Genomic DNA, 24,163 nt, shown 5'->3' with positions numbered 1-24,163 from the left:
CCTTCATTAAATTGATAATACTTATCTGTCTCCGCTCATACGTTACGGTGATCCGGCATACTCCGGGCCGGCGCTTTCCTCTCCCGGGCCGTCCGGTGCTTCAGCAAGTTTCAGTTCGCAGCCGGGATCGAAACCGACCGTCGTCATTTCTTTTTTAAATACCGAAAAAAGGGAAACACTAACCCCAGTATTGCTAATTTCAGTGCGTATTCGCAAATCGAAAAATTCTGTCATTAATTCAAGTGATGCTAAGTGTGGTGCTATAAACGTTTTAAATAACAGGAAACATGGAAATTTTAAACTTGCCTTGCTAACGTGTAGTTTATTATGAAAATTCTTGCTGACTTATTGATGTCAAATTGCATTCAACTCGTGCATTGTTTCGAAAGCTTTAATTTGGTGCTACTTCTCTACTAATTAATTAAAATTCGATTTCCTAAACAGTGTTAGGTACCACTGTGATTTGTTTCGGTAAAACCGCCGTGGTAATTATGACCACTTCCAGTTTCCATCTAACATTGTAACGTGCGTGTTTAACTACGGGTATTTTTACAAGTGAGAAATTACTTATAATAGCGGTATGGCCAATTCAAGTGGAAGTGCAACGGGGGTGATTCCCAAACAGCAAAAATCGAAACGAAAAATCTCCTTGCCATGGTTTCGACAGGGGTCGGTTGCCAAAACTCATCCGGTTCTCACGAGACAGCATACCATCGACACTCCAAGCTCCTTCCAGGCGCGACTTTTGAGAAGACAGCCGAGCCAAACGACTCTGGTTATTATACTCTTTATATTACCCTTTTAATGTTAACAAAACTACGCACTGTATAGCATTACCGAAAGGAAAACCACAAACCACTCTCATAATCGCCTTACATCCGATATTAAATCTCGTGTTTACAGCCTCTTAAGGTATTCGATTTCATCATGTCTTCGTAGACGAAGTGTTAAATGCCGCACGAGACTGTTTATAATCTCTAAAACTTTTTATGTACTCAACCCTTTCTTGAGATGATTTGGACAGCGAAGAATAACGAAGGCTGCTTCTTCTCAACTAAAATTTTGGAAAATTTACTTACGCATTAAGAAAATAAACGTTGGGCTATTAGTAAATTAGTTCGACTGAAATTTTCGTTCCGCGTATTTTCAGAAGTGTGATTTATTAAATTGAGTACTCGTAAAATGTTAAATTTATGGGTCGATCAATCGCATTTTTCCACGTTAAATATAGATTCGTCAAGGTATCAGACTATATCGTGCATACGGAATCGATTACTTTTTATAATATCTTTATTACCAACAATTTTTCGCAATGTACCAGATTTTCCATAGGGTGTAATAAAGGAAATGAAAGTTTAACTTGGTTCAATTCCCTTAAAAATCATATTTTGTTGCTCCTCGTGGTATAAACATGTCGATGAGGAAACCTGCACGTCAAAAATTGGGATGCAACAAAGTATTCATAAAGTGTATGCTTTTCACAGGAATTTGTCGGTAATTAGTGGAGAGAACATTTTGAATTTCTACAATATACAGGGCAAATACATCTGTTTTTGAAGATAAGAGTCGGGTACATTTTGCAGTTTTGTGTGCTGATTCCATTTAGAAAATGTGAATATTCGGGCCCTATTAAAAGTTACTGAAAAACCCGAGGAAACAACTGAAAACCGCAAAATATTCATTCCATAGTGAACATGCGAATCGAAGCGATTCAATAATTTGTACAAATTAAAGATCCATACCGAGATCCATATACTTTTCCAAAATTGCCTCCTTGGTCTAGTCTCACGGAGCTGTATATACCAGTGTTGATTTTATCATGTCAGAGGACTATATCTTTTTTAATTATAGATACCAAAATATACTTAAAACCGGGTAGAATGCAGGAGAAACCAATCTGTACTGGAATCTGTACCACCCCGTATCTCATCATCATTGGTCCTTTACATTGATATACCATAAAGCATACAAGACACATTTGAATGAGACGTTCATAATTCATTTCAAAAAAATGTGTAATTTATGTAAAATACCTAATGGCTTTCTTACATTTACTCGTGATTTGGCAAGCAAATCATGACGTAGGGAAGAAGTTCATTCAAATTTGGGTTTAGGGGGTTAATCCACCGAGAGTGAGCAGCATAAAACGCGTACTCGCGTTATATAGCTCTACGTGGATTTCTTTACAATTTGAAATTTTGAAGTGGGAGGTAACAGCTAATAGTATACTTGCGAGTTTCCTTCCTTTTCTACCGAAACGATTGTATTTCTTGATATCTCTAATAGGATAAATATGGTTCATTAAAAATGTTTAAAGACATCCTGTACGTATATGCAGGTGGAGTAGAATGAAGTGCACTTCAGATCTAATGAAAGTGTCTTGGAAGTGCAATCCCAATTTTGTGGGAATAGTATCACGAAGTGTATTAGAAGAACAAAGTATTTTTTAAAGATAAGAGTTTCATAAAGAAGACTCCGAGGGGTTGATCACGAGGGAAATTCTTGTCCCTCATATAGAAACTTTCAAGGAAATAGAAGGAAATTTCAAAAGAATGAGGATATTCTAGTGAAATATTAGGATATTTTGAGGAAATAAGACGAAATTCCGAGGAAATCTAGAGGAAATTTTAAGGAAATACGAGTACAAGGTTTCGATGGGGAAGTAACGTTACTCATCTCGCGTTAATTCGGAGAAATTTTGTATAAATTTGAGGAAATTTAAGCGAAATGCTAGAAATGTTGGGGAAATTAAGGGAAATGGTGGCAAATCTTAGGGAATGAAGGAAATCTTTGTCACTTAAAAAACCCCTCGGAAGACTCTGGTTTGGACGCCTGTCAATAATGTAGAGTAGGTACAGAACTTGAAGTTTACTTGATTCTAATAAAAAGAAGTAAACCAGAACCATCACTACGTGGATACTGCCAGCTCCACCCACTCGCATAGGCAGACGGACAGAAAAGTTAATTTTTGATAGTTGCACATCCCGAATCTTTTAATATAGCGAGAACCCGAACTCCATACGAGGTCTAGGGAGTGAGCTGTGACGCGGAGCGATGGACTTACGGACATAAGCGCTCCACTTTCGTGGGTTGCGTTAATAACTCGGTTAATAATGAGAACGTTTCCATTTCACGTTACATGATTAGCTTTTCAGTCATTCAGTATTGAGCCAATAAATCTGAAATGCGTTTTTGAAGTTAACCGTTGTATTTGCTGTTACTTTTATTCGTTGTTTTTTACTTCTGGCGTTTTCTTTCATTTTTGAAAAGGCTTCATCCGCCCCTTCAACATGTTTCTCATCGCTATTTACTAAACTGTTTTTTCACTTTGTTCCATTGATAAGTATTTCTCATGATGTCGGTTTGGCTATATGTTTCATGTCGTGTTTCATGATCTTTTCTATCGCATTTGCATTTGTTTCTATCGAGAGAAAAATTACTGTATCGGTAATTTAAAGGCACTTTTCGCACTTCGAAATATTTCATGGATGGATGTATCTCATGTATCGTATTTTTCACATAGGCGATAAACGCCCGAACGACAACACTCCGAATATCTTTTCCGTAAGCATACTACACGCTTTCGTTTAACTTGACTGAAATATTCACTTTGAATGACGGAAGTATTAGAGAAAATCACTTAGAGCACTTTTGGTTATCATCAAAACTAGAAGTCTTACAGCAAAAACGGCTGAGTGCGATACACCAAAAGTCTCCGCCATCAACAAGGCAACGACTATTTCCACCACCAAACAACCAACAATTAACGTCCATCTCTTCAATTTAAAACAATTTCCCTTTCTTTTCAACTTATTAAAATTACTGCGTCGTCGAATATAATATCTGTGTTTCCTTATTGGGGCGAAACCCGCCTGTCTACAAACTTAATTAGCTCACGCATCCATAACGCTTTTATCAACAAAACATTTCACGCAATTCTATCCGGACAATAAAATAGTCAAATTAAAAGGCGCTTATTTAAACAAAATTGCACCTAAAAAAATTCTGAATGAAATCAACAATAACTTATAATTTAAATGATATGATTCACGTTGTGTTTAATCTCAAATGACAACTAATATTTAACGCTTAAAGAAAATTTAAATTCCCACATACAGGGGACCCATCGTTATTAAAGGTGCTGAAGCCAAATAAAACATGGGCATAGCCCAACAATATATACAGGGTGAGTTTCTTTCACTTTCTCTATGGGGATCTCGTAAAGCGTAAGAGAACCAACGTCTCTTAAATAGGCAAAGTTGTGAATAATTTTATGCTGATCAATTTTCCCTTTCAAAGTGAATGAATTTGGTTTCAATCGCAATTGGCCATGGAATTATCGTCAGATGAAGTACATTGTACACTTCAAGGCAAAAATCTGAGATCTCCACAGTGAAAGAGGAAAAAACACACTCTTTATATAAATTAAAAATCCACGGCTTTTTACTAACTTTCATTGCTGAGATATCAAACTTAAGACAGACGGATCTCGGAGATGACGCACTATTACTTATATCCGTGATGAAAAATGTGCTAAAAAGTTGTTTACTTGGTGCCTTTTAAAATGCGCAGATCAACTTGAACGAAAATGTCTGCACAACCACCATAAATGTCCTCCCCTTTACTTTTTTTATTTGTCTTTCTCACTGGGGGTTTGAAATTTTAGCACACACCACTCGTACGGAGGGTAGACAAATGAATGATACGTCGAAAAAATGTCTACGTTCAAAAAATGTTGGCTATATCAACCCTGTGGTTCCCTAATTGGGAGCTCCGTAATCTTTTACTTTTATATTTCAAATCTAAGGTCTCATATCATTGCTTGCATTTTGTACATCTAGTACATCAGTATACGAGGGGTCGTTTTTATATTTTCGGACTAGGTATGAAAACAAAAGACTAGAGCAACAACATGGCCCTCAACAGTTCCCCATTGCCCCTAAATTTTGTCTCCCTAATGACCGTATTGATCCGAGATCGAAGATTAATTCTCGTTTTCGATAGAAAACGCCACTTGTCAATCTGAGAATTACTTCGATCTCGGATCAACACACGACTATTAGTACGGACAATTAGTGTTTTTTTGAGATTCAGAAACAAAAAATAGTAACTGGGTGCTAGATCTGGACTATAAGACGGATGATTCGAATTTTTTCGAAGCCACAATCAGCTACAGCAGCTTCTGGTGCATCATTGTTTGTCGATTGAGTTTTCCCCGTCTCTTCACTTTAATGGCATCTCTAAGGCGATGCATCAGATTTGCTTAAAACTCTCCCGTTACCGTACTACCATTATAATCATATAATCAATCAGCAAAATTCCCTGAGAGTCCCAGAAATGGCAATTTTGACTAATGAAAAATGAAAACCCAGTCCGGAAATGTAAAATCGACCCCTCGTATCAATGTGAATTATTTCTTAAAACAACAGCCAAAACGCATTCTTGGTTGTTAATATCAGAGTTGATTAAAAATGTTTGAAATGTATTATGAAATTTTATAAAGATTGACAATTTTTAGTCAAATTGAAAATTTCCGAAAATATTCATAGAGTCAAATTTAATATCAGAAAAATAAACAACCCAAAGAACACTGTGCTGGTGACGAACCCACTTCATTAATAATAGCAATACAGACGCACAATTACATATACTTTTGAGAAATTGTAATGAATTTTCTGCAAAGAAAAGCGCTCGATTTTCCTGCGATCTGCCTTTGTTGATTAAACATTTACAGCTTGAACTCTTGTTAGTTTCAATTTCGCTTATATGGTGTTTAAACTGTAGTATATCTCTTGAGAAAGTTTGACTTTCCAATTATTTCGAGTAGTCTGAAGCTTTCGCTCTCATCATATTACTTCAAACATTGAATTTTGCAAAGCTGATAATAATCCTTTATCCGTGTAGCAGTGCGAATGTAATATCTACTTATTGTATTACTTGATTGTAACCTGACAGCTAATCGTGATCATGTGGGGAGGTGCTACCTCCATACATCCTTTGGATCTACCACAAAATTTATTAACTAAAGCTCTGTTTTGTTTCAGGTAAGTGACACACATCAAAATTTCCCAGTTTATCCGACGGCTTCGGTAAGTTCCCTACTTTTTGTGCTCTAAATGTTCCGCTGACGTGTTTACTTAAACCAAATTGCTTAAACTAAGTTACGCGAACTATAAATTATTATGAAATTCGTTTACCACTTTACTTCAACGTGAAGTATGACGGGCGGCAATAAATTTCTCTTCAGTACTCGACAGCGACACTCTGCCATATACTTGTTCATTAACTTTAAATTAATTTTATGCTGGCGACGGCATCGTTGGTAAGCTTTTGGTGTTATCATATTTGCTGCCTACAGTTCACGCGGTCGACTAAATCCCGAAGGATGGAGATTCCATGTAAATCCAGTTTTTGTTTTCGTTTCATTTACCCGTTTTCTATATTATAACTGAATCATATTACAGTTAACGTCCAAGACATGAGGTTACTAAAACTAAGAATACAATTACTCAAACACCTTGGTAATAAATTGGGAATGAAACCCAGCTAACATTTTTTAATTCTGTTTGTTTAGTAATTAGAAAACATTCGATACTAAAAACCAAAGCATATAATTTTACATAATATTTAACGTCCTGCCGGGGTTGAAATTCCGTGAATTTCTAAACACTTTTTAAAATACCACGTTTAGTATGAACACTCACAACTCGTACTTTCTTCCAAGAAACCATTTAGAAGGTTACCACCATATCACCAATTTTAATGGAAATTTCATTTTTCTTGTTCCATTTATTACGCAACTGTAACCCTGTTATATATTCAGTCGACTAACGACTTCAAAATTGCTGGTTTAGCTTTTGCAAGTATGGAAATCTAGAAAGTCTTGATATTTGTATGTCTTGTACATTTAGATCTGGTAGAGTCACTGCTGATTTTCCAATTAGGAAATGAGAAGGTGTTGGAGGTTGTAAATCACAAAAATTAGAAAATAAAGTGGTTAAAGGACGACCCTCTATCTGAGTTAAAACCGTGTGAAATTCCTCGTAAGTAAGTAACTCATTTTCAAGGACTGTTTGTAAATGTTTAAAACTTTTTATACCTACTTCCCAAATACCGCCAAACTTTCGTGAATAACATGAAACTCCATTCTATGCCTTCATTAACAATTTTCTCTGTAATTGATAACTGATTTTAATTAATAAATTGACTAGTTCAGTACGTGCTCCTACAAAATGTATTGCTTTTGTAGAAAACAATACGAATACTGAAACATAACATTTATATTGCTTACATCCGCGTCCCTTTCTGTCTTTTAATGTAAAAGGACCTGCATAATCAACTCCACATGTAGGAAATGACGAATATGGACATACAAGTGCACTTGGCAATTCTCCCATGATTGGAATAACCTGAATAGGATTGAATCGAGAGCATGTAACACATTCACGTGCTATTTCTACCTATTTCTAATATTTGCTAACAATAATTGAGGTCCTGGATGCACCAATCGTAAATGTTCCTGACGAAATAATAACAGAGTAAAGGGTCCCTTTAAAAGGGATGCTTATAAGGAAACAATATAGGATGCTTTTTATTAAACGCATTGATGATTGTTGTATACGACCACCAAGTTTAATTATTCCATTAGCATCAAGGAAGGGACTCATTTTATCAAATAAATATTGCAACTTGTTTGATTTTTTCTGCAAATGTGAAGGATTGCACAATTTTTATAAGGTGTTTTGTAGCATCTTCAATTTCAACTAAAGTAAGTCCACCTATTAATAATCCTTACATATATTTTTATGCATTTATTTATGAAACTATGTAAACAAGCAAATACTCTCACCATTTTTACAATTGATGAAAATCTTTCAAAAAGAAAGAAATTTACAATTTTATTTACAGTAAGAACTTCCGTAATCTTTTTTAATTCTGGTAATTCAACTGGTTGAGGATTAATATAAGAGGACAGCAATTGTTCAGAACAACTTATCCAATCAGGACCACACCACCACATATTATTTTCTATCAAGCAACTTGACATAAGTCCCGTAGAAATAAAATCAGCAGGGTTTTCCGTAGATGGAACGTGTTTCCAATGTTCAAAACATTAATTAATCGTTGAATCTCAGCTACTCTATTTCCCACAAAATTTTGTAACAAATTAGAAGACGTACTTATCCATTCTAAAACGATAGTTCATAAATATGTTGCATATTTAAACATTTAAACTTTTTATCACTTATTGTTGGATTTCGGCTAAGAGCAGTGCACCGCATAATTTTAACCGAGGAGGGCTAAGAATTTTAATCGGAAAAACTCCTGATTCTGAGGGAATCAAAAATTAATAATTCATCACGAAATCGTTCCCATTCATATCTAAACGTTTGAATGAAGTGCTTCGTCCCATGATAATTTAAGCATCTATAGTTTCTGAATTACCATTTGAGCAATTATAGTACAAGGACATATCAAACCGTTGAGTGATTAATTACTCAATGGTCAAACCCAATGGATCATAAATTTGACTTATTTCTGATAAAATAGTTCTCTTATGGCTTCAAAAATCCATGGCAACGATTATTGAGACAATGGTTGCCATGGATTTTAAGCTACGCCTAAGCTAAGCTCCGCTTAAATTTTTCGGTACATACGAACATAAATCCCATTTAATACACTTAAATTCCTCAATTACCTATAAATTCCATTAAGTACATATAAACCTCATTAAATAGGCCCCTGGTTAGATACAACTAAGTCCCATTAAAGTTGATTTTCGAAGAGAGTATTATTCTTGGTTTTAATATTTTTCACAGTGAATGGTAGCGCCGTTTAAGGTGCATCCTTTTATTGCAAGAAACCAAAAAAATCAGAAGGTTTGTTGCTGCTAAGGAACTCGACAGACAATCAGTGCATCTACTTAATTTTGCATTAAATTCTTGTCATTTTTCTGTACATCGTTGCTACATTCTGTCGCTGTCGCGTCGCCTTGGTGGGATACGTCCCTAAATCTACAGATATTTTTAAGAAGAAGGATGTTTCAATGGAACAAGTTCTATACGATCCAATAAATCTAATAGAGAGTGGTCCCTCTCAAACCACGTATACCAAGAAGTAAACTATTTAGAAATTATATTAAGCAAGAAAAGTTATAACATTATAACCCTAAATAAAATATTTAAATCATTATTTTTGAAGATTCATAAGTATACATTCTGGAGTAGGTAATTATAATATTTAAGGTTGTACACGGAGAAAAATGTATGTTAAAGGTAATTAAAAATATAATAATAGCTATGAAAAAAGTATACTACGTGTAGGGCTATGAAGAATTATAAAATCTATCATATACATATTGTTGCAAGTGTATAGCTAGTATTCCTATATATTGTTTTAACTCATACCAAAAAAAACTGTATGCAACGGCAACTATCTCATATGCATGCTTTTGTAATACGGGAGTAGTTGAATTAACATCTCCGCTTTGTATTAATAAGTAACTTAGATTATTGCAACTAATATACACACCCTGCCAAAAATCGACTGCACCAAAATTTCTCGGGAAAACACTTTTTCTTATTAATTTTGGTGCGTAGAATCCAAAACAATTCGTACTTTTTCGATCAGACTTCTCAATCAAAAGTTATAGACTAGAAACCAATTTCGAAAGAAAATTCAAAGGGCTGTAACTTTTGAACTAGTAGCCCAATCTTGGAACTGTTTGAAATTATGGATTCTACAGGCCACATTCTATAAGAAAATTTTTTTCCGGGTCGATCTGAGACAATTTTTTTTTCGGGGCTCAAAAAAAGGCAGTGTATAACCTTCCTTTTTTACCAAAAATCGACTACACCAAAATTTCTCGGGAAAACACTTTTTCTTATTAATTTTGGTGCGTAGAATCCAAAACAATTCGTACTTTTTCGATCAGACTTCTCAATCAAAAGTTATAGACTAGAAACCAATTTCGAAAGAAAATTCAAAGGGCTGTAACTTTTGAACTAGTAGCCCAATCTTGGAACTGTTTGAAATTATGGATTCTACAGGCCACATTCTATAAGAAAATTTTTTTTCCGGGTCGATCTGAGACAATTTTTTTCGGGGCTCAAAAAAAGGCAGTGTATAACCTTCCTTTTTTACCAAAAATCAGGATACACACATATTGGTTTCGAATATATAAAATTATAAGTTCAAAAATCATGATATATTTGCAACAATAAGGTATAATAATCAATATAATACAGTTTTGTTGTACTTATACTGCCATATTGTATTGGCCCAACCCTCAAAATCTCTGGAACATCGCTCATGATTATAAGTGGTATAGAATTCATCTATAAACTTCACCAAAATTGCGAGCCACATAATTTTGATTAAACATATTCATATTGTACAGCGTGTGTCAAGGTTTGTTTGATTTAATAATAGCTTCTCGTACTGATTACAATATAATTTTTACTATATGATTTTAACAATCCATTTTTCTCCGTGTAAACATTTCTAGTCTAGCCGTTCACAAAAATAAATTACAATGCATACTGTCCACTTTTCGACACTTGAGCATGTTCGTAATTTTTAGTGCTATCAAAAAAGTTTCTAATATAGGCGTCATGTGCTCTTTTTGGGTCAAACTTAAAATTGCGCTATCAAAATTTAAAAATATTCGCTTGCTTAAGAGATAACGAAGGAAAATAAAAAATTGTCAATTTCACGGGAAAATGTTTATTACAAAAGTACTTGCTCAATAATCTGCCGTTTTCAAAACAAGTATTATACGATGTTAGCTTTCAACTAAAAAGCATATTAAATTCTCTAAAAATATCACACTAGGGACGACATTAAAAAATTACAAGTGATTCCTGTAATTGGAATGCAATTTCTGTAGGACATTAAATGATTATTATTATTTAAGCAAGTTTTAAAAAGTTTCATATGATTTACAAAAAGATATTCCACTGAAAAAATGAGGTTACTTAGGTCCGATAACTTTTTTACCTGATTTTAAAAACTTGCGATTATTGATTGAACAATCATTTTAAAGAAATTTTTGTAATAATCATTTTTTGTATCTGTTTTAACTAAGAAAATATAGGGTCATCCTGAAATTGACAATTTTTTTATTTCCCCCGTATGTCTTAAGCGAGCGAAGATGTTCAAATTATGATTTTACCATTTTAAATTTGACCCAAAAACAGCACATAACATCTTATATTACTTTTGTGATGGTATATGAACAATTACGGAGATACCTACCCTACAAAAGTTCCGAAAATTGGACACCTGTTTTCACTTATTATACCTATACCTACAATAGCAGATTTCACGACCAATTGCGATGTTACTTTAATTCTAAACAGAAACTTTCACTCTATGGTTATTTCGTGCTCTTCCCCATTATCTTTTTAATTACCTACGTTTATAACCAAGTTTATCTACCATCAAGCTTCTTCGATAAAATGGCGAAAATCGATACTTTCAAACTGAAAGAACTTCATGTTGTGTAAGTACTACATTTGTATTCAATAACTCCTAAATGCGTTCAAAAATATTTTACGGAATATTCTAACTGCAGTACCTAAATACGTTTAAATCCCATAAATACGATAAATATTTATAAATACCCAGGAGACTACCCATATATACAAATTAAATACAATAAATAGGTACGTCAAATCGAAGTGTATTTATAAATAAGTGTACCAATTTTTAGGGCTAGTAAGTAGGCAGTGCTGGACTCCAGTGATTGGATTCCAGTAACTGAGTCCAGTGAATTAACGCTTATACGAATCCAGTTGATTGGAACCAGTCAAAATGTCCAGTCTACACGGAACCATGGATGAGTGAGGACATAAATACAGTGGTTTTATCAATGAATCTCGTGCTCCAGGAAGAGTTTGAAAAGAAAAAGGAATGAGAAGAGATTCAGGCGGTGCATCATCTCAATTGCTCAATTGAATTCGTTGCACAAACAATCTTTCCACTTATACTATTTGACGAATTTCATACTCATAACTGTACCGAATTTTTGAGGTGCCATTGTTACACACTAAAATAATGTTAATCCTTTACCAGTCCTTTTCTTTTTTCTCTCCCCTCTACTTCAGTTATTTGTTTACACGTTATTACTTTTTTAATATTCTCCTTTATATTCTTGCACTCCTCCTTTATACTCCCTCCTATTTCTTCTACTGGTTCTTCTAGTCTCCCTCTATACCCTTAACGGTCCCTTCGTTTTTGCGTCTTTTTTGATCTTTTCGTCCTCCCAATCAGACTCGATTCCATCGTTTGATGATCCGATTATATCCTTGTTCCTACATTAAATTCATCTATATCCTCCAGTATTTTTCATTTACTATTATGTAAACAATTCCTCCCATGTATGTGAATTGACCGTCCCGATCTCCGTTCATATTTCGGTTTAAAATTCTACAAACCTTCTGTTGATTTTCTATCTTGTGTTCCTCTTCGCATCTCTCACTTTCCTTTAATTCCTGTTCCGGCATTAAAATCTCCACCCAATATTAGCCCCTCCTCCTCCATTTTATCTATCATATTTTCTATTTTATTTTTTAAATCCTTCATTTCTTCCCCTGCCTCCATTGTATATTGTTTATATTCTTCTCCATTTTTAGTTCGTTTTTCTTCTTCTCTCTGTTCCCTCTAGTTCTTTTTCTTTGGTACTCCCATCTGTATTCTTCATATTCTACCATTAGTTTTCTATATCTCCATCTTACTGTCTTGCCCTTTCTTATTTCCCTCTACGCAACCTCTCCAATTTCTCTTTCTACCCTTCTTTCGTATTTTATATGTCAAATCGTCATTTATGTATATCCCCTTATAATTTTTCCTTTCCCCTTATAATCCCCCTCTTCTTTTTCCGTGTATGTTAGTTTTGGTATTATTACCTTATTTCCCCTGACTTCAAATGTTCTCGCCTCTTTCACATTCGCCTTTACTATTTTACCATTCCTCCGTGCTCTCTTTCCCTTTTTTCACATCTCCCTTTGTTATTTGTTCTTTATTTTTTCTCTTTCTTTTCTCTCATTTTGTTCTTAGTTTTTTATTCTTTTCTAGCGACAGCCATCTTCATATTATTGTACGCAATATTCTTCTTTTAGAGTCTGCAGGGTTGTTCATTTTGGAGCAGAACAGTTTTTAAAACTCATGGCATTTGACGATAGAAGTACGCCACTTTACATATACTTTATTGGACGCAATTGGAAAAGTATGTTTTCCGACTTCTTCACTTAAAATACGAAATTTTGAACCTCCAAATTAATTAGATCGCTAACTATTTCATGCAATTCGAAAATTCCGAAGGTTTTTCAGATTACAGGAGATCCAACAATTCTAAGGATTTTTCAAATTTCGAACATTTCAAAGGTTCAAACGATTCTCAAGACTGAGAAGATCGAACTTATAACTGGTTCTTAGATTCCGAAGATGTTCATGATTACACAATCTTCAGAAATTTCAAAAAGCCCCAAAATTCGAAAGTATCCAACAATATTCAAGAATATTTCACGTATTTTAATGGTTCTAAATGGCCCACAATGCGAAAACGCCAAAAATTACGAGACACTCATACTCTTTCTAACAAGTCTGAAGACTCCTATGGTTTCGAATATTCCAAAGGAATTCGGAAGATTAAGAAGATCGATTTCAACAGTCGTACCCTAGGTCCTACCCCTCGATCCTTTCATAAGAATAGTAGCAACATCTTTGGAGTGTCGTATAATAGCTTCATCACAAGTCTGAAAACCAGTAATAATGTCGTCTACATAAATATCTTGCTCAATGATTTTTGAAGCAATTCATATGCTAATTGCATAAGACGCCGTATTGCTAAAAAAAGGAGCTGAACTATAGTACCGTACGTTACAACTTACAGGATTTAATCGATATGTCTGAAGCTTTTCATTGGGACTAAATCGCCAAAATATCATTTGGAAATTTCTATCTTTTTCAGTTATTCACACTTGGCGATACATTTTCTCTATATCAAGACAAACGACAAAGTTGTACGACCCGAAACGCAATAATATTGATCACAAATCGCTTAACCATCTGCAAATCATTAACAGACATTCCAGAGCTAGAAACACAAGACCAATCAAAAAGCACACGAAGTTTTGTTGTCATACTTTCTTCACGAATAATTTCATGATGAGGAAAATAGACGCATGGATTTTGAGGGTCCTCAAATACTTTCGACATGTTACCAAGGGATTCATATTCATGCATAAAATTCACACAATAAACTATCAGTCTGAAATTCACGTGGAATCTTTTTAAAGCTTTTTCTTTAGAATTTCCCAGTAAATTTGGTGAATTTTTGAGAGGAAGAGAAACTATAAAACGACATCTTTACAATGTAATTCTCATTTTGGCAATTCTACAATTTCCCCAAACTTTGAAAGATTCAAACTTTTGATTCATAGAAAAGTTACAATAAACAGACGTATGAGATTGGTACATTTCAATATTTCCAGAAATAAGCCAACCAAAATATGTTTTATGAGCAACTGCACTACAACTATAATTTTAAGTTAATTGGGCCAATACGTAAAAGTTGCCAAAATAAACCAGCCCCTATTAACATATCTATTTTACTAGGATTATAAAATTCTGGATCAGCTAACTTTAAATGCTTGGGTATACTAATTGAAGATATATCAAACCTTTTAGTACGATCTATAATAAAGCAGTTAATAGTGTCGAGAAGTCAATGCTGACTGGTTTTACGGTTTATACCTACCTGTTTTACACGAACAATAACAAATGGAGTTGTATTTTGTGGAAGTCCGCGTATCCGATTGTCAGAATGAGGATAATTATATCCGTCAGATTTAATTTCCACCCAGATTCTTCACAATTAGAGGTATTTAATTTAAGATTCAAATTACTTTTCCATATAAAATATTGATAGACAGTGCTGTTTTAAAGCGCCAGTTGTATGCGGAAGTTTGTATTGACAAATTGACAATTTTTGCTTGCAACTCACGTTTATATTGTAAGAATGAGAAATCGAAATAGACGCATAGGTACAAAATTATACAATACTTTTGCATCCTTTGAAATAGATTTAATGGTGTGTGCTGCAATGCCAACAAGACTCGACTTGAGATACTGTAGTCTCTTCGGATATCGTCAATGTTTCGGTTGAGGCTATAGAAAATCACCCGAAATTCTAGCCAACCCTCGAGTTCTCCTGAAATTGAAATATTTGGGTCGCTAATTTTGAGAGTGGTTAGGTAGGACTTGGTTATGAAGCGCGAACCTGAAGTAGAATAATATTTTCTGTAACTAGTTTGCTTTTTCCACCATAAAACCCTCCCTCGCGAATACGAAACAAAGGATTTATGTAACATACTTGTTTAGTATCCTTTTACGCTTGTATATAATAAAACCGCTACTTCGCAATGTTTCTTTGGTAGTTAAATATAATTTTAATGTTTCGCACAAAGAATACACTTAATTTGAAAGGTAGGAACTCGCAAAAGTTTACTTGAAAAGGGAATTATTTTGTTTTCAAATGAACAAACAACCTCCACCGTCATACCATATAATGAAAGTCGCGAAGGAATTTAAGCCACCGTCTACTAAACGAAGTTGTAGGACGATTATGAGCACGACACCATTATTTTCTATTTTTCATTATTTTTGTAAACGACGACATTAAAAAACTTAAATTTTCATTACTCTCGTAAAGTTTTATTCTTTTATCTCTATAATCAAAACTTTTCCTTGGCGTAATGTGTGTTGTAAGTCCTCCAAAGGCCCCAACTTATAAAAATTATACTTTGGGGGAACATAATCTTGCTGGCACATTGCATTAAAGCACTTTGCGGTAAAAGTTTTTTGCTTGTTTAAAACGAAAAAGTTTTGGGAGTTATTAAAATGTGCCCGGTGCGACTTGAGTAGAAAACTAAACTTATCGTGAGTATAATTTCTAATCTGACCATTATCCTTGCCGTGAATGAACTTTACTGTCGAGTAGACAATGGCACTCTGCAGCGATTGGTTTTAACCAAAATTTTCATTCTTAATCCGTAGCATCTAACTTCTGGTTGCTGATGGTAAACGCATTTCTGTCGAAATCCCATTCTTTTGATTCGTCTATTTTTGATGTATCCCTCGAAGGCGTTTAATTCCAGAGCAATTACGTGCCCAAGACTTCGGTAGTGTGCCCTTTCGTGGTTTTAAATTGTTCCAACCCCTTCCTTTCAAATTAAGTCGAGTAAATTCGAGCTTGTTTCCACTTTACATTGGAGAGTTCCATGGCAACCGTAGTTCGCGAACAGCAAAGTTTTGTTATCCGCGTCAATTGCAGTTTCGTCATTGAAATTTAACGATTTCAGCGTTTCGTGTAGGTACCTAAATCTCATCTTGAAATATTCATTCGCGGAGACGGCGCGTGAAACTTTTAACTAGCAAATTTATCGAGTTACGTTAATCGAGTAAACTTATTGTGAATTCAAATTGTAATTTACGAGGGAACGAGCATTTACGGCACCCTGAAGTACTGCCAAGTAGAGTGTGAACCGAAATTAGAATTAATTGCGAAGGGATGCATGTCTCCTCGTTTGTTTACATAATAAATATTTCTAGGTCAGTGGTCACTTTTCGAACTTGTTTCGATATGTCGCGAATGAAACTTTAACAAACGAAAATACACCCTTTTGATTGGTTCAACAGGCTATAGCTTATTTCAGTACGTTAGGGTTCCTCTTGCCAATTCCGCTCAATATTCTATAAATTTCCCCAATTTTTAAATTTGGTTTGGTCTATGTATCTACTAGTAAGTCTGTGTCGACCTACACGTCTCTTGCCCTCTGACCTACCTTCTATAACTAGCTGTACTAATCCTCCGTGTCCGAGCACGTGCTCAATCATTCTATCTTGTCTTCTCTGTACGGTTTTTCACATTTCCCTATTTTCCTGTACTAACTCCAAGATTGTTCCGTTTGTTACCTCATCCATCTAGATAATCCTCATTATCCTTGTAAAGCAGCCTTTTTCTAATTCCTAAATTTATCACGGTTTTATATCTTCCTTAGTACCTAAATAGTAAAATGGTGTATTATATAAGACGGTAAAGGGATAGTTTAACCATGGAGTGAAAGATGTTATTTCACGAGATGGTTAGTTTCTCTTTATCGTCGTGTATAATACAAAACTTTATTTTATAGCAGGAGCCATATTGATTATTGTAAAGCTTCTGACAAATATGAATTTAATTTAGACGTCAAAAATAGAAAAAGAACTGATTATTTCATTATGTAAAACCCCTTATTCTGCAGTCCTATGGGGCGGCGACGGCATCGCGTTCTTTGCAATGCAAGTCGGTAAGGTGTTTAGCTTATTGTTTCTGATTTACGCCTTGATGGTTTAAATTTCAATAATGTTGATCAAGCGTGTCAATTCTGAATGAAAAATTGTACATTACTAATAGGTTTCTTTTGCAAGAACCCCCCACCCACCTTCCTCTTTGGATAAGTGGTCAGAAAAAAGGTCGGTAGTTGGTAGAAAACAATTCCTGTTGAGACCTTTAACTAGAATCCCATGATAGATAAATCAATTTTTTTCTGAATGTTTAAAAACTTAATTTTGTAGTCTTTATTTTCATGTTCAAAAAACTCCATATGTGTAGTAATGTGGTACCAAATTTTATTGAGATTAAAATCCGCGCCCCCGTTTTGGGAATGCAATTTTTGGAATTTTTTACAAAACAAGACAGACAAAGCAAACTCCAGTGCCAATATAAAGGCACAAGTTCAGTCCTTCTATTTGAGGAAAAAATGAAAGAAGAAACGCAAATTTTGAATTTTTTTCTTTTATCGCTCTTTTTTTTAGAAAAATTATTAAAAATTCTCTTAGAAACGTACTTAAAACCGTCTTTATTTTTCAGCAACCGAATTCCTAGGAATAGTCTTTCTAGAGACGTTTGTAGCAATTTTTTTAGGAACGTTTTCATAAACCTTCTAGGGCACCTGTTCAGAATCCTCTTCGGAAAATTTTTCGAAACTTTTTCTGCCTGTCTGATATATTCTTTCTTGCCGAAGAAGAATCTTCTTCTTGCTAACTTTCTAAGTTCGAAATCACCTTACGTGTTTTCCTCGAAATCACCTTACGTGTTTTCCTCGAAATCACCTTACGTGTTTTCCTCGAAATCATCTCACGAGTTTTCCTCGAAATCTATACCTAAGAAACATTTCAGTAATCTTTCTAGGGAATTTATGGAAACATTTTCGCGGGTTTCCGTGGAAATGTTTCGAAATAGATTCTTAGGAAACTTATTATGTGGAAACATTTTTTGAAATTATACGCACTTTATAGAAATATTCTGCAAATCTAGGAAATCAAGAAAATGTTCCTCGAAATGTATGTAGAAAAGGTCTGAAGAAATTGTTCTTTTTTAAACCTGGGTCTGCATAGAGCATATTGGTAGTTGTTATCAGTTTTTCTGAAATATTGACAAAACTTGCTTGCTACAGTGAACCGTTACAGAGGGTACCGTAATAGAGAAGTGTTTAGTTTTTTTATAGATTCTTTTGGAAACAATATAACATTATCACTAAGGAAACTAATTTTTTGGTAAAAAAAATTGCAATTTAATGGCGGATGGTATGTTAGTGATAAGCCCTTGAAGGAACGACAACCTTATCACCTTCTCAAGGAGCGGTATTTGTTAAAGAGGCTTCCACTATGAAGGAAAGTAATTGGTTTCATCTCTCAAACATTTTCTCTTATTAACCCAGGCTTTTCTCATACTTCCTCAGAACCCCCCCCCCCCCTTCCATCATTTACTTAAATTTCTTACACAAGACCGAGAAAATCAAATAATCAAATAATAATAATATGTATTTTGCGAGGTATTTTGTCTAAGCGATCATATTATGATATAAGACAAGTCCTACGGTCTAGCGTACTTACATTCAGTTACTTAAATATTCATCTACAGAGTAATATGCTACCTGTAAAGAATTGATAGCATTTGACCGTGGTTGCCGATGGGTTGATAAACCGCATATTTATTCGGGACAAAAGAGGGGATCAAAACAAGCACTATCCCAAATAAACCTAAGGTCCAACGTGTTTCGTTTGGGCGCCATCTTCAAAAAAGTGGTGCAATTTGCATTTCGTTTTTATTTTTTTTTCCGTCTTAATTTTTTGGGGCATGCCCTTTCCGATTTTGAAAATTTTTTTTGAACGAAAGGCCACATCCCTAAAGGGGGTGCGAAACATCGACATGTGCAACTAACTACGTGTGAAATTAGGTGACTTTGTTTGAATAGAGATTTTTAAAAAACTGTTCGACAATTTTGTTCCTTAAGCCATCTTTTTCTCAATTTTCGTTGTCCGACCAAGAATTGCGGTGGAATTTTATTTATCGAATGTTTAATTTTGAGATTCGTGATTTTCATGTTCAAAAACCCTTAGATACTGGTCGAAATCAGAATTGTTTTGCACCCTCATTTGTGGGAGCGCCCTTTCGTGGTAGGAATTTTGAAAAAAAATTGCACAATCGTGAATTGCGTACCCTAAAACCTATTCAAAGACGTGCCACCGGTATCTATTTGTAATAGTTGCTGAGAAAAAAAGAACAAATGCAAATTTCACCAGTTTTTGAGGGTGGCTCCTAAACGACGCACGTTGGACCCTCGATTTATTTGTAAAAAAGTGCACGTTTTGACTCTCTCTACCACCCATTTTTTACATAGATATATGTAACACTCTGTATAATGCTGATGTTTGTTTAAAATTTTGTTTTTAACATCCTATCCTGTACAATGAACTTCTGCGTATTTCCTCAGATTTTTTTCCCATTTTTTAGTAGAAGAAGTAAGTAGCTGGGGTTGCTCACAGCACATGATACGTAACCAAGATTTTTTTTAATTAATTCTTAATTTGATCGTGATAACAATGTCTGTTTTCCGGATTTTGAGGTTTGTTAAAGTGTGTGATTTTATTTCCCAAAGTGTTCTTCTCACTTTCTCAGAATGTTCACCTATTTCCCAAATTTCTTACACCTTTCCTATAGAATTATGTATAATTATCGCATTCATATTGGTTGCTAAGAGGTTGCTCACGGCAATGTTTTAAGGGCAAAGATTTTTCGTTACTGCCTAAAAATTGAAACAAGTTCTAATTTTTCTAAGAACGGCCTCAAATTCTCCAAATTTCTATACGAAATGAATATACCTTTAAGAAAATATGCGTGTTTTCTTAAAGGTGCTTCTTAATTTGATCTTAAAACTTCTGTCTTTCCAAAGAATCTCTTATTTGGTAAAGACAGTTTTGTGTATTTTTTCAAAATTTGGTGTCTGTGGTATTTAAATTTCTAAAATGTTTTTTTAAAATTCTAATGAATTCTCCATAATGTCCTCAAAATTTCCTATTAATCTACTGAAAAGGCATCATCTCCCTAAATTTGCTCTTATTCTTCAAAAATGTCCTTTTTTTCCGATGAATGTTTCCTACGCATTTTCTCTATAATTTTTTCGCAACTCCTGTGGCTGCAATACTCTTAAATAATTGATCTAATCAAACATGTTTTATCAATTTTAAGAGTAATTTGGAGATCGGGAGGATTTTACTTGATTTTGAGTTGTTTATTTGTGAAATTCTTTGGTTTTGGAATAAAATGTACCTTGATCGACACGTGATCAAGATAGTTTATTGTTCATAATTTCTCATTTGTCATGGAACAATAATTTAAAACGAAAATGTTTTAGCCTGGAATTACAACCCAATTCAGTACTACGTTACCTATCTACCTTTTAACAAAGTTTACAAAAAAGCTGGAGTCGTAGCATGACACAGACGTATTCTTGGTGAAAAAGAGGAGTAAGAGTAATATAAAATTTAATTTTAATGAGAAAACGCCGTCTGTTTCTTAAAGTATAAAAGTATCTTCTCGCTGCTGGAGCTCACGGTGTATTTATACACCATCCTGGAGCTTTACTTACTACTTTATTGTTGAATTAATAACTCTCATTTCGAGTACGGTATTGATTTTATTTATGACCTAATTATTCCTCTCTCGCTCTAAAATTCGTTGTTCGTATAGTGTTCTAGTAACAATTTTGAAAATTCTGGGTCGGTGATTACGGTAGAGTAGTACATTTTTGCATATTTGTTGCTACGTACATGTTTGCAAATCCGCGCATATAAATTCGAAAGGGGGGTGGGATGAAGGGTGAACTTGAAGGTGGGAGAATTGCATATCGTTTTACTATATCCATCCACGAAAGTATATTCTTCAGAACTTCTGGAAAGTTTTACGTTATCTGCCATCAGCGCAGTATCGCAGAGAAAGAATATTCCACTCGGCTATTCACCACTCTCGCTCTCCAATTGAAGTTCCTTTAACTCGCCAAGTTTAAAAAACATCCTCGTTTTATCAAAATCGCTGCCGAACCTTCGGTTTTGCTTTAGTTGGAATTAAATTTATAAAAATCAATTCGAATTTAAACGCACGGAAACTTTATTACTTTCTCCAAATTTATTCCTTATCCTTTAAAAGTATTGATTGTTCAGTAAGACCGGAATCATTTTAACAAAGGAAAAAAAGAAGCTGTCATTTATGACTTTTTTCCAATTTTGAGAAGTTTTCTCCCTTTGCCGGCATTATTCGTTCCTAAAGCGTAAAATCTCCTTTGCCGGTGGTTACCTTTGCAAAGCTTTTTTCCTCCATGCAAATGTTGATAAAGTTCCCTTTTAGTGTTGATTTAATCGTCAAAAACTCCTCGTCTTCGACGTGCTTCAATCTCGAGTGCCAACCGAACATTCTGAACGTTTCATCTTTTTCTAAACGGAATAGAAATTGTGCGTTCGGTGCGCTAATTTATATTTAGCGCAAGGATTAAATAGTGCATATTTTCATTTTGCTACAAATGCGTAATTCATCATATTATTATGTTATCTAATAATACAAGTTTTATTAAGAGTTCTAGCGGTTGAGAATACTACTATTGTCATACGGATTTCTTTAGAAAATCAATCGAACTCGAACATTCTTTGTACTCGTATACTAAATCTAAATTATTAAAATTATTAGAAGCGAAAAAATAGATTTTTTGGGATAACTGTTTTTGTAAGTCAGAAAATTCCTTTTTTGGTGCAAGCCTCGACACCGTAACGAACGAAATAGAGAAAAAAGGAGACCAATAGGTCTTAAGGTAAAGATCTAGTAACCACACATCCGTAGGGACGGACAAAATGGTGGCAATAGCGTATTTATTTTATTCATGTGGAAATGCGCTAAAAACAATTGAAACGATGTTAAATAAGAAATAAAATTAAAAAAGACTGTACTTGATTGTGCTAGCCTTACCAATCAAAGGAGTAATTGACAAATGCAAGTACGATATGTTATAAAAAAAAGATTACAGCACACAACGCATAATTTTGGATTCTTAATTTAATAAAATACCTACACAGATGTTTTCAACACTAAATGCGCAATCAAAATAAATATTGATTTTTTTAAAAATAATTTAAACAAATTATAAAATAATTAATAAAAAACTTTTCAATGTGCCCTATTAAAAAGACTATTATTGATTTAAATCGGGACCGAGTTATTTTGTGTGGTTTAATTCGAATTTTTTTTTTATTATTTTAAATAATATGAGAATATAATTGTCAAACGGATTTTATTATTTACTGTAAATTATGGATATATTTTACATTCGAATATGGTGTGCAGGGCGTTTCATAAGGGAATAGATACTCTATTAATTTTTTTTATTTTTTGATACTCCCTTAATTATGATATATTGTTTATGTACTACCATGTTTTCTAAGTTTGAGGCTAATTTGTACATTAAATAATCGTGTAGTCCCCGTACTACTATTCTTTGAAAATACGGTAATCATCAGTTAAAAGAGTAAAGATACTAGATAAATAATGTAGTGTGAACCAATAGTGATATGGTTCAATAAGTTTTAAGTTATTAGGGATCCATTTAAGGGAAAAGGAATGGACGCTATATGAGATTTTTAAGGAATGAAAGAGGACAAATTTATTCATTTGAATGCATCGCCATCATTGCCATGTTGATTCAGGAAGATTTAGTTACCCGTTGATGTTTTGTCGAAAATGAAGGTAATTAATACGGTATTTACAAATATAATTGGTAAAAGTGCAAAAGCAAAGACAACGCCTTTACCGTATAGTACAGTAAACATAGCAGCTTATAAGTGGGCAATCTAAAACAAATTAGAGACCAGCTGGTTTTGGATAATATTGATACACAATTACTTATGGGCTATAACATACTAAAAGTCCCATTTGGTAAACTTATGGAAGGTAAGGAAAAAATGGCAGCCATATTTTTCTATTTTTTTTTGTGAATATCTTAGTAAATTGAATCTCTATGAAAAAATGAGTACTTTCTTGGTTAGAAATGAAAAATACGTGTTACTCCTCTAACAGTTTTTTGTATTGTCTTATAATACAGGGTGTAGAAATGGTTTACGGACCATAGGGATTTGAATGGTAGTTTTTTTATGTTGAAATATTTTCTCCTTTGATTATTTTACAGCAAAAGTGCAGTACATTTTTTGTAGATTGTAAAATTCTGCGTCTATTCATGTGGCCATTTGTTATTTTTTGTTGTGGGAAATCGGAGAAATGAAGGAAATTATAAATTATAATTGTAAATCGAATTATTGAGACAAAAATTCGATTCTTGCGCAAAAACTAAATTCTAATTTATTTAATTTTTCCGGTTTGCCGAATTGAAAAACAATAAATCAAATTTCTTCTACCGAATCCGCATTTGAAACTAAAAAAACCAAAGAACATCGCATTGTTCAGAAAATAACAAAAATGTGACTTTTTGTATGGAATCCCCTATATATTATCTGATATGACAGCTTATTCATTCTCGACAAAAGTTCTTAATGCACCATAGGCAAAATACATCAAATAACTGAGGTTTTTCAATAATTTTCATTTCGACCTATATAGTCTCTAGGAATTGAGTCGTTTATTTCCTTTATGGTCTGATGTAGTTATCCATGAAAATGATAAAAATTCACAATAATACTTGATGTACTGTGGTGGAGTAATAAGTAAGTTACTTTATAATGAGTGGAGACGAATGATGAATTGATTGGAAGGAAGTGAGTATGAATCGAGAAATGAATG

General features: G+C 34.0%; 1 protein-coding gene across 1 annotated transcript in view; it reads left to right on the top strand.

The window, feature by feature from the left end:
* LOC116173536 (triple functional domain protein-like) overlaps positions 1-24,163 on the top strand; it is a 148,475-nt gene that overhangs the window by 19,098 nt on the left and 105,214 nt on the right. The window contains exon 2 of the mRNA XM_031491055.1: positions 6,045-6,089. Within this exon, the coding sequence (XP_031346915.1) occupies positions 6,045-6,089 (45 nt within the window). The remainder of the gene's footprint in view (positions 1-6,044; positions 6,090-24,163) is intronic.

This window comes from Photinus pyralis, unplaced genomic scaffold (genome assembly GCF_008802855.1).
Source record: "Photinus pyralis isolate 1611_PpyrPB1 unplaced genomic scaffold, Ppyr1.3 Ppyr1.4_LG6, whole genome shotgun sequence".
In the NCBI taxonomy this organism is placed as follows: Eukaryota; Metazoa; Arthropoda; class Insecta; order Coleoptera; family Lampyridae; genus Photinus; species Photinus pyralis.
This window is presented reverse-complemented; position numbering and strand designations above follow the sequence as displayed.